This window comes from Cynocephalus volans, chromosome 3, assembly GCF_027409185.1.
Source record: "Cynocephalus volans isolate mCynVol1 chromosome 3, mCynVol1.pri, whole genome shotgun sequence".
Taxonomy (NCBI): domain Eukaryota; kingdom Metazoa; phylum Chordata; class Mammalia; order Dermoptera; family Cynocephalidae; genus Cynocephalus; species Cynocephalus volans.
Genome location: NC_084462.1, coordinates 75,897,607 through 75,915,485, shown reverse-complemented (window position 1 = coordinate 75,915,485; position 17,879 = coordinate 75,897,607). Strand labels below are relative to the sequence as shown.

General features: G+C 36.4%; 1 protein-coding gene across 13 annotated transcripts in view; it reads right to left on the bottom strand.

The window, feature by feature from the left end:
* HERC1 (HECT and RLD domain containing E3 ubiquitin protein ligase family member 1) overlaps window positions 1–17,879 on the bottom strand; it is a 211,728-nt gene that overhangs the window by 35,917 nt on the left and 157,932 nt on the right. For 11 of the 13 annotated variants that reach the window (XM_063090802.1, XM_063090801.1, XM_063090800.1 and 8 more), the window contains 8 exons: window positions 8,981–9,097; window positions 8,541–8,772; window positions 7,128–7,252; window positions 5,918–6,138; window positions 4,517–4,785; window positions 3,711–3,763; window positions 2,813–3,013; window positions 1,907–2,081 (listed from right to left, as the gene is read on the bottom strand). In XM_063090802.1, the coding sequence (XP_062946872.1) occupies window positions 1,907–2,081; window positions 2,813–3,013; window positions 3,711–3,763; window positions 4,517–4,785; window positions 5,918–6,138; window positions 7,128–7,252; window positions 8,541–8,772; window positions 8,981–9,097 (1,393 nt within the window). The remainder of the gene's footprint in view (window positions 1–1,906; window positions 2,082–2,812; window positions 3,014–3,710; window positions 3,764–4,516; window positions 4,786–5,917; window positions 6,139–7,127; window positions 7,253–8,540; window positions 8,773–8,980; window positions 9,098–17,879) is intronic. The other 2 variants (XM_063090805.1, XM_063090807.1) reach the window with 2 other exon arrangements.

The following is a 17,879-nucleotide window of genomic DNA, read 5'->3' as shown; positions in this document are numbered from 1 at the left end:
TTATAAAGAGCACTGCCATAAATGCTCTTGTATATACCTCTTGGCACACATATGTAAGCATTTCTGTTGGATATACACCCAGAAGTGGATTTCTGGGTCATAGAGTATACTCATGTTCAGCTTTAGTTGGTACTATCAAATAGTTTTCCAAAGTAGTAATACCAGCTTATTTTCTCACCAGCAGTACGGGAGAATTTTAGGTTTTTCACAGCTGACAGAGTTTGGATGTGTTGTCCCCTCCAAAACTCACATGGAATTTTGATCCCCAATGTGGCAGTGATTGAGTCATGAGGGCGGATCCCTCATGAATGGATTAATGCTCTCCCTGGGGGAGAGGGGAGTAATGAGTGAGTTCTCGCTCTATTAGTTCCCGCAAAAGCTTGTTGCTTAAAAAGACCCTGGCACCTTCTCTCTCTTTCTTGTTTCCTCTCACCATGTGATCTGCTTGTACCCGCCGGCTGCCTGCTACTTTCTGCCATGAGTAGAAGCAGCCTGAGGCCCATGCCAGATGCAGCTGTCCCAGAATTGTAAGCCAAATAAACCTCTGTTCTTCATAAATTACCCAGTCTCAGGTAATTCTGTTATAGCAACACAAAATGGACTAAAACAACAGCCTTGTGGTGAGTCATTGTGCCCCCTCCCCACCTTTTAAATTTTAGTCATTCTGATGAGTCTGTAGTAGTATTTCACTGGGTTTTAATTTTCATTCCTCTGAAGACTAATGAGGTTGAACACCTTTTCATGTTTTTCGCCATTTGAAGATCCTCTTTTGTAAAACACTTCTTAATATATTTTGCCTATTCTTCTTTTGTGTTGTCTGTCTTTTTCTTACTGATTTATAAAAATTCTTTACATATTCTATAGGTTATATGCATTGCTAATATCTTCTCCCATTCTGAGTCTTTTTACTTCCCTACTTTTTAATTTCTTAATGACTTTTGCTAAACAGAAGTTTTCTATTTTAATGTAGTCCAATTTATCAATCTTTTCCTTTATAGTGGATGCCTTTTATGACTTGCTTAAGAAATCTCTGCCTGTCCCAAGATCAAGAATAAATTCTTCAGTTACCTTCTAGAAACTTTACTGATTTGCTTTTCACATTTAGATCTAAGAGCCACTTTGGAAATATTTGTTTTATACAGTGTGAGGCTGGGGCTAAGACTTGTTTTTTTTTTTTTCCCTATATGGATAAACAATTTGACCCTGCCCCATTTATTAAAAAGACCATCCTTTCCCGATTGCTCTGCAGTGTAAACCACTGTCATAAATAAATCCCTAAATCAATGTTTATACATATGTGTGGGGGTTGGTTTCTGAATTCTTTGCTTCTATTTGGCTATCTTTGAGCCAATACCACAGAATACTATCTAAATTTTATTTTGAGTTTTTTTCTTTTCAGGGTCTTTGTGCCTTTACTTATTTGCCTAAATATTATTAAATAGTCCCGTTTAATCACTTCTAAAGTGGATGTCTTTTAGGTATTCTTGGTTCTCCTCCCTTTTTTACACTACACTCCATGGTATGAACATATCAAGAAGCCTCATGATGGAATATGCAGACCAGCTTATCTACACAGTTGTTCAATTCTGCAGAAAAACTCCTTTAACCTTTAATTTTTGCCTGGCTCCAAAGGGATCAACAGTCTTTGTTTACCATTTCCGTTAACAAAATAAAATGTATGCAGTTTACTCAGTTACTATAATGTCACTATTTTCTACCTAAAAAGAGCCAAGTATTAACTGAATGACTGACTGAATGAATAACAAAGATGACTATGTCACATTACTCATTCAACAGTATTCATTCAAGTTTCTAAAATTCTATCTTACACTCCCAAGCAATGCAAACTCCTTTCTCATATATACTAGAAGCTAACTTACCATCATTTGACACAGCTAACACTTACCTGACTGAGAGAAGAGATAATGCTCTCATGACCATGGTTCTGGCCAGAAGAACTTGAGCAGCAGCAGTCACTCTCCTTAAAGCCACCACCCGGTCGTGTGGGTTTGCTAGTGCAGCTGCCTGCTCTCCTAATGTTATTCTCCCAGAGGAACTCTTTTCTACAGAGCCATGGCAACCTGAAAAAAATGATTTCGTTTAGCTCTCAACAATGTAAGAAAAAAAAAATTGAAAAATTTTCCTATTCTACATAGATTCCAGGCTGCAAGAAAATACAAGTACAGCAAACCAATGTATTTTGCTCATCTGACTTTGTTATACAGAAAACTCCTCAGGAGAAACTTACATATTTCTAAGGTCTACCCTACATATGTTTAACTTAGATCTATTATGAGACATTTTCTATTAAATGCATTTTTTTGTTTTGTTCACGTTGCTCATGTATTACTTCTACTGATATTAATAGATATAAGATAGATATAGTTTTTTAAATGTTTTAAGTACATGTAAAGGGCTGAATCACCAGAACTGCCCCAATTCTTTATTTTGTATTCCCTATAACAAACATCTACCTTATGCTTTCACCTGAATAAAAAAATACTGCACAATAACTTTTAGGGGATTACAAGATTCTCTTAACACAAAGTTTTTTTAAAAAATCTTACTCATATTTTATAAATCTTTTTATTGCTTTAATATTTCATAAAGATAAAAATCAAAACAATATCACACTATATCTTCAAAATGTTAAAACTAGCTAAAGAGACTGGATGGGGTGGGATGACGTTGAACCATTATTCTTATTATTTACCTAAGAAATTAATCACTCTAATTTTTTTACTCTAATTAATAATAATTAATTACTCTAACATAGACTATAAAATCAGTGCAAACCAGTATTTCCATTTACCTATTTGCATCAGAGTCTCTTCCATACTGTTGGTGGCTGTGACCATTGCTACTGATGCTCCCAGAGGGTCACTGTCAGGGAATTGAACTGGTTCTGGTACAATGCGCCGGTCATTTAAACCAAGTGGTCCAGCAAGCAATTCAAATTCTTCTTCACCTGTTAACTTTTCATCTTCATCAACATCCAACATGTCCCAGTCTTCTGGAATTTAAATAAATAAATGTATGGTATGTGAATATAAATATGATATAACTCTGCTGGCAATGGATATTGTGAGATACATAACCATCATGTATCCAAAGGCAGATGGATCTAAAGACCAGTGCCTATAAAATGAACTATGGCACCATCTCCTGGTGACCCAACCGAACTGCACTTCCAAGGCATAGCGAGACTAATGGAGTGTAGTCAAATCCATTGAAAGCAATAGCAAATGTTACAGCTGGTAATGAAGGTTTCAACTTACTAAAATATATTGTCATGGGGAAAAACAAAGAGTTCTTAACCCTGTCCATAATCATTAGGGAATGAATTATTTCAAATAAATGAGTGCTCTGGAAAAACTGATGCTTATCTCAATTTTTTTCTTTTTTTTACTTTCCATAGTTAGCATAGAAATTCAAAATATAACACTTCCTCTCCTTTGAAAAAAAATCATGCCAAACAGAAATTAACATTCTGTGGTAAAGCTAGTATTTGAATTCAGGTCCTTTTCCTTTGACTTTCAAACTAGAGTTGTTGCTATCAATCAACCTTGAATTTTTTAGGGAAAGTTTAAGTTAAGATGTACATAAATACAAACACACACACACATACGAAGGTAAATTTTAGTAACAGATGTTAAGCAGAGAGTATATATAAAAATACATGTAAGATAAAGAAGCTCTCAAACAACTACCTTCATACACACTGTCCTGCTTGCCAATTAGATCTGGAGCTTGTCCCTTGTACCTGCACCAAACACGAAGAACATTGTTTTTTATATAAAACAGTTAGTACCAAAAAGGCAAATTAAGTCATTAGAACATTTTAAGAGGTCATTAATAAAGCAACACAAATTTTAAAAGTGTTTCATGTTATGAACTAATGTAATAAAAACTGCTGGTACGTAGGTACACACATGCTTACAAAATCAATGACTATTTTACCAAACTACTAGAGAGATTTCTGGGTCACCTACAACAACTCTTTTAATCACACTGTCTTCCAGAAAACCTTAAAGATTTTAATAGTTGACAATAAGGGCAAAAAGCTACTCAACAGAAATTAAGGATGCAAAGAGACAATATTTTCATGGAACCTCATTTAAGCAAAAGTCTATTGTTTCCATCAAGAAAAAGATCTTAATTGAGATGCCAGAAATATGGTAGAAAACATCAATGAAAAAAATTGACCATAAGCCTCCTGAGGGTTAAGGCAAAGATCCTAACCACAACTTGCCAAAAAGTCAATGGTTAACAAACTTCAGTGAAGGACCTGCTGCCATGCCACTATTCCTGGACTCTCAGAGATCCCAACAGGCTACCAGCTCTTCTGGGAACATAAATTCCTCAACCTCCTCCGTTTCTGCCCTTATTTCAGCAATAATAGAATTTCAAGGAAGGTCAAAAGTAACTCCTTCCATAAAATTACACAGTTCCCATGTCTTAAGGTATGAGTTACTCTCATTCAGAGAGTCTGGATATCTACACAATTTCAAGGTACCTTTCAGAACTTGTTGTCTTGGATTTGGTCTTTAGGGTTAAATATTTCTCTCTACAGCTGCCACATAACAGGTAGTATGGATTTCCACTCCCACATTCACCACCAAACCAGCCATCCACATAGGAGCCATTGCTGCGATAGCCCTGGCGGTTTGCACTGCGCCCACAGCCTGGGTGGTTTCTCTTCATGTGTTGATTGAAGCTGACGACACTACATTCACACAGTTCACACACCACCACTTCTTCTCTGTCTTCAGACTCACAAACATGCTGTACAAAATGATTCCATACCAAATTATTATAGTCAATTTAACATAAAATTAAGAAGAGATAAATAGATTACTTATGATACTAAATTAACTACTTTGTTTACATATGCTGGAATATTTGCAAGATGTTCATTAATGCAACACAAAAATTTTCTTTCAAATCAATCAGAAGATGTTCTTTGCCTTCCTCCACTCTAGTAAGTTACAAGTAACTGATTATCCTACTGAGAAATGAATTAATGAACATGACGATCTGCCCTATCTCAAAACTATTTTTTAAAAAACCCTCTAGTGAAAATAACTACTTTTCATTTGGTCATAAAATGCGTACCAGGGCCGGCCCGTGGCTCACTCAGCAGAGTGTGGTGCTGATAACACCAAGGCCACGGGTTCAGATCCCTATATAGGGATGGCCGGTTAGCTCACTTGGGAGAGTGTGGTGCTGACAACACCAAGTCAAGGGTTGAGATCCCCTTACCAGTCATCTTTTAAATAAATAAGTAAATAAAATAAAATAATAAAATGCATACCTATTTCCTGAATTTCTCAGAAAAGTCATTAGGATTCATTTATCTTATTAACATAGCAGATTTTCTTTCTTACAGGACTTATACCTATGAGCTAGTCTCCCTGCTATGAAAATGTAATGCTAAACAATGTATACATTCAAACCTACCATGTACCCTGACCCTGGATGGAGGAATTTACAAGATCTAGATGGGCACTGGTTCCCAGAATGAGGCATTACAGTTATTAAATGGAACCTATGAAGGAGAAGAGCATGCATTCAGATAGCAGTGTGAACACAGCAGCATGTTATATAACCCAGCAGCGTTTACTGGGGCTTGATGCCTGTTTTGTAATCTATCTCTGATATCAGTATCAAATATTACTGCAATATGGCTCTATTCATCTAGTCTGGGGAGAGAAGTAATAAGATTCACAAGAGAGACTTTTTCTTATTGGTTTGTGTCAAAGTAACCTCAAGCATTAAATCCCCAAACCTCAGAATGAGACATAAGACTTTTTAGAGTGTTTTAACTCTAGGCAAGGCAGCTGTTACTGTTAGTAAGCTGTATGAACAGGAGGGCAGGAAAATAAGTCAGAGCAGCCCCCGCTGCAGTCACACACACCCAGGTAGGCCAATCCAGTACCTCCGGGATCCACATTCCCAGAATATCATTGTCACTGGTCAGGTCTTGTCCAAACATAGCTTCCATTGCTTCATCATCAAGATCAATTTCCAATTCTTCATCTAAATTAAAGTCATACAATGCCCCTGGGTCTTGCTGCAAAGATATTCCTTCTCTCCGACTTTGATTCCTATGGGCCTGCACAGAGCGGTATAACCCCGCTCAGAACAGAACAAAAAAGGCATTTTATTTGAATGAATAAAATAATTCTGAATATTTTGCCAGTTCTTAACTGCCATACATGTAGGTGAGAACCTATCTCAGTTGATTTACTGGATCCCAGACCATATACATCAAATTGTACCTATCACATGTTTCCTCTCCTGTAAAATGGGGATAATAATAGTACTCATACCTCACTGGACTGTTAATAGGTGTAAATAAGATAATCCATGCAAAATACTTTATAATGTTAGTTACATAGTTTCTAGTTACATAGAAAAACACTCAATAAATGTTAGCCGTTACTATTATTTTAGGTTTACTTTTTAAAAATCAGTCTCCTTTCATTATATGGTAAATATACCTACATTTTCTAGGACGGTCTCAATCTCTCTCTCACTGTTCTCATAAATTATTGAATCATTAACTTATGTGCTAATATTTCAATAATCAAATTCTGTTTTGACAAACCACATATCTCAGGTTTTGGTTTGGAAAATACACTCCCTATAACTTATATTTTATATGCCCAGATTATATTCCTAGAAGAATTTACTAATGTAATGAGGAAATCTATTTTTGCTTATCTAGGGCCTTACCTGGTAGTGAAGCCCTAAAGTCCACAGAATACCTCAGAAAGTCAAAGCCTCACTTTTTTAGCATAATGCCCTTTCTAGCTCCTTCTCACCACTGATGCTTAATATTAAACATGCATCATCACTTCTTAGATTATAATTTCTCAAAATCTACAAGTGGCCAATATAGCCTCTACACCCAGAGGAACTTAAAAATAAATCTATGAATTTACGCTATGATTTCAATTAAGGAAAACTATGTAAATGTGTAGAAAATAATATGCAAATAGTTGTGTTAATGTGGAGAGATGAAGTACTCAGTATCATTAGTTTACATCTTCTTTAGTGTTGCTTTTATATTGATTTTAAAATAAAATCTTTTACAAAGAAAAGGATGTGAAACATATAAGTACCTGCTCTTGCTAGCAATGTGCGAGCAGCTAAATCAAACTTGTGTCTTCTTGTTACTGCTGAGCGACCCCTAGCTGGTGGTCCACTTCCAGAAGCTGCATTCTCTGTATGCTCCAGATTATCAGGGCTACAAGTGCAAGTTCAAAAGTAACACAAATTTTTAAAAACCATCATGAGAAGAAAGCATAGGTGCAAGCTTACTTGTGGTATTCTTTTTCCTCCAAATACACTTTTAATAAAACTTTGAAACATAATCTTCTATCCCTGGTAAACCTCCTAAATTATAGATATGTCATATCCTATGCTCTCAGCAATAATTTTGTCTGATTTTGAATTCTGCCAACAATGAAATGATGCTTAATGGATATTCAAATTCAAATGAATTCAAATATGATCTTAACTAAATCCTAAGTCAAATACTTAAAAATTTGAAATGACTGAGAATCCTTGCCTAGGAGAAACAGATATTTCAAAATAAGTTATGAAAATATTCACTGAGCTTGTTAGAAAAAGTCTGCATGTTATATAAGACATAAGCCTTGGCCATATGAACTCCATGGTTAAAATGAAGATGATTTAAAGTCATAAGTGCTGAAGAAGAAAAGATTTTTGGGAAAATTGTATATTTGATTACACCTCATTTTACGCTAGGCATTGTCATAGAATTCTTTCTACAACTTACAGGATATATTGTAGTAGATATTAAAAACTATAGAAGAGATGAAAATTAAATTTAATTACACTGAGACAGAAAAGATTTCAAAGTCCATTTCTACCAAATGCATTAATTAAATCAATTTCTAAAATTAAAATAATCATTGTATGGGCCGGCCCCGTGGCTCACTCGGGAGAGTGCGGTGCTGGTAGCACCGAGGCCGTGGGTTTGGATCCTATATAGTGATGGCCAGTGTGCTCACTGGCTGAGCGTGGTGCAGACCACACTGTGCCGAGGGTTGCAATCCCCGTACCAGTCAAAAAAAAAAACATTGTATTTTATATCACTTACAAGTATATGAGATAAAAGTGTTTTATCAGCATGTTTATTTCAGAATAAACTTGTTTTAATTTTCAGTTTCCTTTTTTCAGCTCAATTTTGAACTTCCTTCTTTCCACAAAAACCTCCATTTAAGTCAAAATTTGTCATGTCAGTAAAAGGTCATGAAAATCAAGTACAGTGTATATTGAGAAGTTAAAATTTTTAAAAGATTTTTAAAATAAATAAATAAAGAGCCACATTTTAAAAAAAAGTGTCATGTCATTTTACCCTTCACAGAAACAAGCTTGGGCTAAAATGTCCATCTTTTCATATACCTATAGTTATCAACTTTATACACCATTTATGAAGGGAAATAAATGGGGCTTTGGAGGCATCATTTATAACACATGGAAAAGAAATACAGAAATTGGAATTTCACCTTTCACTAAAGCCTTCCTCCATTTCAGCAGCATCAGCTGATGGTATCTCTCCTGGTGACTGCAAATAACAGGGATCATTTGACTTCCCACCACTGCCTAGAACTGCTGCTCCATGCCTGGAGTCTGCTGTGCTGCCTGACTGGGGCTCTTCGTCATCCTCATGCCCAGGGTGCTCTATCATCCACATGGCAAGGACAGTGATGTTCTGGGCATCAGCCTCTCCTCGAGCACCTGCACCGGGGGAAAAAGTCTGACACTGACTTTGGGCAAAGTAATTAGTTATTTATTCTAAGACTTTAAGAGTGTTAGCTATGTTGCCCAGGTAACTAAATCTGGTGTTAAAAATTTTACAAAGTTTTATGGCGTCTTAAAAAATGCTATCTTTAATAAGATAGGACTTCTTATATCCACATATACTGATATACAAAACTTATCCTACCTGTCGCTTCCATAGCTTTTGAAATCTGCCGGAGAGAAAACCCCATTTCCAGCAACGGGACTGCAATTGCTGGAGGAGGAGGAGAAGTTGAAAGTCTACTGCTTGGGTCTGACAAGGCTGAGACAAAAGAAAGAGGGGAGGGCCAATCACTACACATCGAGAGTAAAAAGTATTCTCATAGTAACCATGAATCCCCAATTTTCTAATACTGTCCAAATTTAATAAAATTTTACTCTACTAAGAATATGCTAAATGTATAACTAAATGTGATTAAATTTGTGATAGCTATATAGGTTATTCACATAGATAAACCTGCTAGTAATACAAAATAAACCAGCTGAAAAATTCTTTAATTTTTTTTTAGTTTGAAATAATTCCCCACTTCAAACAATTTCAAACTTACAATAATTTACAGGAATAGTACAAAGAACTCTTTTCCCATGAATTACTGAAGACTTAGTCACAGATATGATGTTCCATCTCCCCTGAATATGTTTATACGTAAATCCTACAAATAAGGGCATTCTTAGCATAACCACAATACAAAGACCAAAGTCAGAAAATTAACAGTGTTATCATCTAATCCAGATCTCATTCTAGTTTCACCAAATATGTTGATAATGTTCTTTACAGCAAAGGATTCAATCCAGGATCATCTTTGCATTTTATTTAGTTGTCATGTTTTTTCAGTCTCCTTCAATCACTTTGATACTTCTAAAAATTATAAGCCAGTTATTTTGTAGAACGTCCCTCAATCTGGGTTTGTCTGATGTTTCCTCATGATTACATTCAGATTATGCTTTTTGGCAGGAGTATCACAAAAGGGATTCTGGGTTCTTAAACAACTAAAAAAACATAGAAAATATATGAAACAATTGTCTTTAGACATTAGACAATAGGCGTGTAGGACAGTGATCCCTGAGAGAAGGAAACAAATGAGATGAGCTGTGCAACTGACTCAGCTTATTGCCTATAGAGAATTTCCAAACTGCAGAGCAGTGAGGGTTAACCCAAATTAAATTTAGTAGTCCCTCTCAGTAAAGGAGACAGAGTTGAGATTCAGAGAGGCACGGTGGCTAGAATTCACAGGGTAGAATACGAGAAAGGAGAGAGCTGCACAGAAAGAGAGCTCCAGAAATATGCAGAGGATCTCCCTCCTCCCCTCAAGTCTTCAGCTGATGTAGAACCTACCCCAAGGCTAGGGAAAGAACCACCAAGAAGGAACAGGCAGAACAATCCCGGGAGCTCACTCAGGGTTGAGAACAGTCTGTGTTATTACAAGCCAGAGTAAAAAACCTTTGTAATGCATTAAGCATTGGAAAGAATACTAAAAAAAGGTATTGGTTCAGTAGTGGGGGGGAGGGGAAATTAGCCCCAGACAAAAAGCTTTCTTGGTCCCACTTAACGAAGCTTAAAAGCAAGCCTTGAAAGATCAAATTGTTTCCAAGTAACTTAACTGTATTCCAGAACAAACCTAAAGTATATTTATTTATTTATTTATTTATTTTTCTGTTTTAAATGTATTACTTTATTTTATCTTATCCTCTAATATTCTTGATAGGGAGTTAATGTTATTATTATTTTTTTAAATTTTATTTTGTCGATATACAATGTGGTTGATTATTGTGGCCCATTACCGAAATCCCCCTCCCTCCTCCCTCTCCCCCCTCCCACCCAACAATGTCCTTTCTGTTTCCTTGTCGTATCAACTTCAAGGAATTGTAGGTGTTGTGTCTTCTTCCCCCCACCCCCTGGTTTTTGTGTGTGTGTGTGTGTGAAATTATTTACTTATTTTTAGCTCCCACTAATAAATGAAAACATGCGGTATTTCTCTTTCTGTGCCTGACTTGTTTCACTTAATATAATTCTCTCGAGGTCCATCCATGTTGTTGCAAATGGCAGTATTTCATTCGTTTTTATAGCTGAGTAGTATTCCATTGTGTAGATGTACCACATTTTCCGTATCCACTCATCCGATGATGGACATTTGGGCTGGTTCCAACTCTTGGCTATTGTAAAGAGTGCTGCGATGAACATTGGGGAACAGGTATACCTTCGACGTGATGATTTCCATTCCTCTGGGTATATTCCCAGCAGTGGGATAGCTGGGTCATATGGCAGATCTATCTGCAACTGTTTGAGGAACCTCCATACCATTTTCCATAGAGGCTGCACCATTTTGCAGTCCCACCAACAATGTATGAGAGTTCCTTTTTCTCCGCAACCTCGCCAGCATTTATTGTTCAGAATCTTTCGGATTTTAGCTATCCTAACTGGGGTGAGATTGTATCTCAGTGTAGTTTTGATTTGCATTTCCCGGATGCTGAGTGATGTTGAGCATTTTTTCATATGTCTGTTGGCCATTTGGATATCTTCCTTAGAGAAATGCCTACTTAGCTCTTTTGCCCATTTTTTAATTGGGTTGCTTGTTTTTTTCTTGTAAAGTTGTTTGAGTTCCTTGTATATTCTGGATATTAATCCTTTGTCAGATGTATATTTTGCAAATATTTTCTCCCACTCTACTGGTTGTCTTTAAACTCTGTTAATTGTTTCTTTTGCTGTGCAGAAGCTCTTTAGTTTGGTATAATCCCATTTGTATATTTTTCCTTTGGTTGCCCGTGCTTTTGGGGTCGTATTCATGAAGTCTGTGTCCAGTCCTATTTCCTGAAGCGTTTCTCCTATGTTTTCTTTAAGAAGTTTTATTGTTTCAGGGTGTATATTTAATTCTTTAATCCATTTTGAGTTGACTTTAGTGTATGGTGAAAGGTGGGGGTCTACTTTCATTCTCCTGCATATTGATATCCAGTTCTCCCAGCACCATTGGCTAAAGAGGCAGTCTCTTCCCCAGTGTATAGACTTGGTGCCTTTATCAAAGATCAGATGGCTGTAGGTGTGTGGGTTGATTTCTGGATTCTCTATTCTATTCCATTGATCATTGTGTCTGTTTTTATGCCAGTACCATACTGTTTTGGTTATTATAGCTTTGTAGTATAGTTTAAAGTCAGGTAGTGTTATGCCTCCAGCTTTATTTTTTTTTTTTGCTCAGCGTTGCTTTGGCTATGCGTGGTCATTTGTTATTCCATATAAATGTCTGGATAGTTCTTTCCATTTCTGAGAAAAATGTCTTTGGAATTTTGATGGGGATTGCATTAAATTTGTATATCACTTTGGGTAGTATGGACATTTTCACTATGTTGATTCTTCCAATCCAAGAGCATGGGATATCTTTCCATCTTCTTGTATCCTCTCTAATATCTCTCACCAGTGGTTTGTAGTTCTCATTATAGAGATTTTTCACATCTTTGGTTAACTCAATTCCTAAGTATTTTATTTTTTTGTTGCCTATTGTAAATGGGCAGGCTTTCTTGATTTCTCTTTCTGCATGTTCACTATTGGAGAATAGAAATGCTACTGATTTTTGTGTGTTGATTTTGTATCCTGCTACTGTGCTGAAATCATTTATCAACTCCAAGAGTTTTTTGTAGAGGCTTTAGGCTATTCGATGTATAGGAGCATGTCATCTGCAAACAGGGACAGTTTGACTTCATCTTTTCCAATCTGGATGCCCTTTATTTCCTTCTCTTCTCTGATTGCTCTGGCTAGTACTTCCAACACTATGTTGAATAGGAGTGGTGAGAGTGGGCATCCTTGTTTAGTTCCTGTTCTTAAAGGAAAAGCTTTCAGCTTTTCCCCATTCAAGATATTGGCAGTGGGTTTATCATATATGGCTTTAATTATGTTGAGATACTTTCCATCTATACCTAACTTATAGAGGGTCTTTGTCATGAATGAGTGTTGAATTTTACCAAATGCTTTTTCAACATCTATAGAGATGATCATATGGTTCTTGTGTTTGATTTTATTAATATGGTGTATCACATTTATTGATTTGCGTATGTTGAACCAACGTTGCATCCCTGGGATGAATCCCACTTGATCGTGGTGAATAATTTTATGTATGTGTTGCTGTATTCTGTTTGTTAGTATTTTAGTGAGGATTTTTGCATCTATATTCATACAGGAGATCGGCCTGTAGTTTTCTTTTTTGGTTATATCTTTACCTGGTTTTGGTATCAGGATGATGTTTGCTTCATAGAAAGAGTTCGGGAGATTTGCGTCTGTTTCAATCTTTTGGAATAGTCTGTAAGGAATCGGTGTCAATTCCTCTTTGAATGTTTGGTAAAATTCTGCTGTGAATCCATCTGGTCCTGGGCTTTTCTTTCTTGGGAGCTTTCTGATAACAGCTTCAATCTCCTTTATTGTTATTGGTCTGTTCAGATTTTCTACATCTTCATGGCTCAGTTTTGGGAGCTTGTGTGTGTCCAGAAATTTGTCCATTTCCTCCAGATTTTCAAATTTGTTGGCATATAGTTGTTTATAGTAGTCTTGAATGATTCCTTGTATTTCAGTTGAATCAGTGGTAATATCACCTTTTTCATTTCTAATTTTTGTTATCTGAATCTTCTCTCTTCCTTTTTTTGTTAGCCATGCTAATGGTTTGTCAATTTTATTTATCTTTTCGAAAAACCAACTTTTTGATTCATTGATCTTTTGTATTGTTTTTTGGGTTTCAATTTCATTCAGTTCTGCTCTGATCTTAATGATTTCTTTCCGTCTGCTAAACTTTAGGTTTGGACTGTTCTTGTTTCTCTAGATCTTTAAGGTGAAGTGTTAGGTTGTTCACTTGCCATCTTTCCATTCTTCTGAGGTGAACATTTAATGCAATAAATTTCCCCCTTAATACTGCTTTTGCAGTATCCCACAGGTTTTGGTATGATGTATCATTAAATTTTTTGATTTCCTCCTTGATTTCTTCTTGGACCCATATGTCATTAAGTAGAATGCTGTTTAATTTCCATGTGTTTGTATAGTTTCCAGAATTTCATTTGTTATTGATTTCTAGTTTTAATCCATTATGGTCTGAGAAAATACATGGGATAATTCCAATTTTTTTGAATTTGTTGAGACTTGATTTGTGACCTAATATGTGATCTATCCTGGAGAATGATCCATGTGCTGATGAGAAAAATGAATATTCTGAGGTTGTTGGATGGAATGCTCTGTAGATATCTGCCATGTCCAATTGGTCTAGAGTCTTGTTTAGATCTTGTGTTTCTCTACTGATTCTTTGCCTAGATGATCTGTCTAATATTGAGAGTGGGGTGTTCAGGTCCCCTGCTATTATGGTATTAGTGTCTATTTCCTTCGTTAGGTCTAATAGAGTTTGTTTTATAAATCTGGCTGCTCCAACATTGGGTGCGTACATATTTATGATTGTTATGTCTTCTTGATGGATCAGTCCTTTTATCATTAAGTAGTGTCCCTCATTGTCTCTTTTTATGGTTTTTAGTTTAAAGTCTACTTTGTCAGATATAAGAATAGCTACTCCAGCTCATTTTTCTTTTCTGTTTGCATGGTAAATCTTTTTCCATCCTTTCACACTTAGTCTATGTGAGTCTTTATGGGTGAGGTGGGTCTCTTGAAGGCAGCATATAGTTGGGTCCTCCTTTTTAATCCACTCAGCCAGTCTGTGTCTTTTGACTGGGGAATTTAAGCCTTTTACATTAAGAGTTGATATTGAAAAGTGTTGATTTATTCCTAGCATTTTATTGATTGTTGTTTGGTTGTCTTAGGTGTCTTTCATTCTTTGCTTTCTGATTTACTGTTTGTTTTCTGTGTTTGTTGGTTCCTTAGGTTGCAGACAGACTTTTTGTTTGTTTGTTTTCTCTTCATGAATGCCATTTTTATTATACTAGTGGGTTTTGATTTTTCTTGGGTTTTTATGGCAGTGGTAGTTATTTTTCAGGAACCAAACCCAGTACTCCCTTGAGAATTTCTTGTAAGGGTGGTCGTGTCGTGGTGAATTCCCACAGTTTTTGTTTGTCTGAGAAATATACTATTTGCCCTCCATTTCGGAAGGATAGCCTTGCAGGGTAGAGTATTCTTGGCTGACAATCTCTGTCTTTTATTTTGAATATATCATCCCCTTCCTTTCTGGCTTTTAGGGTTTGTGATGAAAAGTCTGATATTAGCCTGACTGGAGCTCCCTTATAGGTGATTTGATGCTTCTCTCTTGCAGCTTTTAAGATTCTCTCTTTGTCTTTGAGTTTTGCCAATTTGACTATAACATGTCTTGGAGAAGACCTTTTTGGGTTGAATACATTTGGAGATTGTTGAGCTTCCTGGATCTGAAGATCTGTGATTTTTCCTATACCTGGGAAGTTTTCTGCCACTATTTTGTTGAATATGTTTTCAATGCAATCTCCTTTTTTCCTCCCCTTCTGGAATACCCATGACTCGGATATTTGAGCGCTTAAGGTTGTCTGATATCTCTCTCAGATTTTCTTCAATGTCCTTGATTCTTTTTTCTTTCTTTTTGTCTGCTTGTGTTATTTCAAACAGCCCATCTTCAAGTTCAGAGGTTCTCTCTTCAACTTCCACTAGCCTGCTGGTTAAACTCTCCATTGTGTTTTTTATTTCTCTGAATAACTTCTTCAGTTCAGCAAGTTCTGCTACATTTTTTTTCAGGGCATTGATTTCCTTGTACATTTCCTCTTTTAGGTCCTGTATACTTTTCCTCGTTTCATCGTGATGTCTAGCTGAGTTTTCTTGTATCTCATTCAGTTTCCTTAGAATTATCACTCGAAATTCCTTGTCAGTCATTTCAAGGCCTTCTTGTTCTATAGGATCTAGAGCTTGAGATTTATTATCTTTGGGTGGTGTACTTTCTTGATTTTTTGTATTTCTGGTATCTTTTCTTGGATGTTTGTTCATTGTGGCAGGGGGTTTCACAGTCCACAGGTTTGACACTATTGACTGACTAAGATGTTGCTGTGGTTGCCAATTTGGTATGGCTACCTCAGTGACTACTAAGTTGGCCACTAGTGCCTTGCGTGTGTGGTTGCCTCGGGTCTTGGGCCTCTCCGGGGAGCCACCTCTCTGGTCAGCTTGGACTCTGCCGGGCTGCTGGGTGACGGGGTGCTACCACAGGGTCTCGCTCCTGCTGTGCAGCAAGTATTTAAAGAAGCTATTTCTAGTTTCAGAGGTGGAGAAGTCCTAAGTCCAGAAGATATATCTGCTGAGGGTCTTCCTTGGTGGTGGCTTCAGCAGTGCAGGTGTAGTTCTGAAGGCTGGGAAGTCCAATAGCATGGTGCTCAAAAATTTTGGGAGGCCAAAAAGTCCAAAGTCCAGGAAACACGTCTGGTGAGGGCCTTTTCCTGATGGTGACTCTGGTTCTCTGCCCTCATCCTGAGGCCTATCCAGGTGCAGTCAAAGGGAGACAGTGAACAAGGACTTCTACGAGGCCAGAGCACAACCAATGGCCACACACCCGCTCCAGAGCCTTGGGGCACAGCAGTATTGTGCGCAGGCACGCATGGAGCAGTCTCCTGCAGGCCTACAGTATATTTAAAGAAATACAAAATATCCAGCACCCAATAAAGTAAAATTCACAAAGTCTGGTATCCAATAAGAAATTACCAAGCATGTAAAGAAAAAGGAAAGTACACTAAAAATGAGGCGAAAAATAAGTCAACAGAAATAGGCCCAGAAATGAGATGGAAGATAAAACATGTACAGAAAGACATAAAACAGGTATTATATTATAAATACAGTTGATTGTCATTATTTGCAAATTCCACATTTGTGAATTTGACTACTTGATAAAATTTGTTATCCCAAAATCAACACTAATGTGCTTTTGTGATCATTTGCAGACATGCACAGAGTAGCAAAAAATTTGATTTTTCCAACACACATGCTCCCAGCTGAGGTCAAACAAGGTGACACTCTGCCTTCTTGTTTCAGCTCTCATACTGTAAACAAGTGTCCTTTTATATTTATTGCTACATTGTTTGCATATTTGTTCTTTTTGTTGGTGATTTCACTGTTTAGAATGGTACCCAAGCATAGTGCTAAAGTGCTGTCTTGTGTTTCAAAGCACAAGAAAAGTGTAATGTGCCTTATGGAGAAAATACATGTGTTAGATAAGCTTCATTCGTGCATGAGTTATAGTGTTATTGGCCATGAATTCAATGTTAATGAATCAACACTATATATTAAATATGATATCTTTAAACAGAAAGACACATAAAACAAGGTTATATATTAATCAGTTGACAAAAATGTAACCAGAAGCTCACAGGAACCTAACCCTGTATTTCCCCTAAAAGTAATGGTTCAAATATTTGCTAATTCAGTGTTCACAGTGACTTTCCAGAACAAAACTATTGCTAATAATGAGAATCAACTGTTATTACGTGTATCCAGTAAGGCAGAGGAAAGACTGAGCATGTTAAGAAGACATGGAAGATGAAAACAAACAAAAAAACAGACCCAAATCAAACTTTGAGAGATGAAAACTACAATGTCTGAATGGGAAAATACATTGGATGAGATTAACAGCACATTAGACACTGCAGGAGAAAAGATTAATGAATCAGAAGATACAGCAATAAAAGCTACCCAAAATGAATAACAACTTTTTATGGAGCTTATAACATAAACAGAAGTTAAATGTATGACAACAAAAGTATGAATGCTGAGAAAGGGGAAATAAAAGCATCCTGTTACAAGACTATTTTTACTATATATGAAGTGGTATAATGTCACTTGATGGTAGACTGTGATAATTAAAGATGCATACTATAAACTTAAAAAAGCAATCTCTAAAAATATAAAACAAAGTATAGCTAATAATCCAACAAAGGAGATAAATGGAATAATAAAAAATACTCATTTAATCCAAAGAAGGTAGAAAGGAGGAAAAAGGCAACAAAGAACAGATGGGACAAAATAGAAAGATGATGTATTTAAACCCAACCATATCAATAATCACATTAAATGTAAATAGCCTAAACACCCACAGCAGAGAATATCAGATTGAATTTAAAAAGTAAGA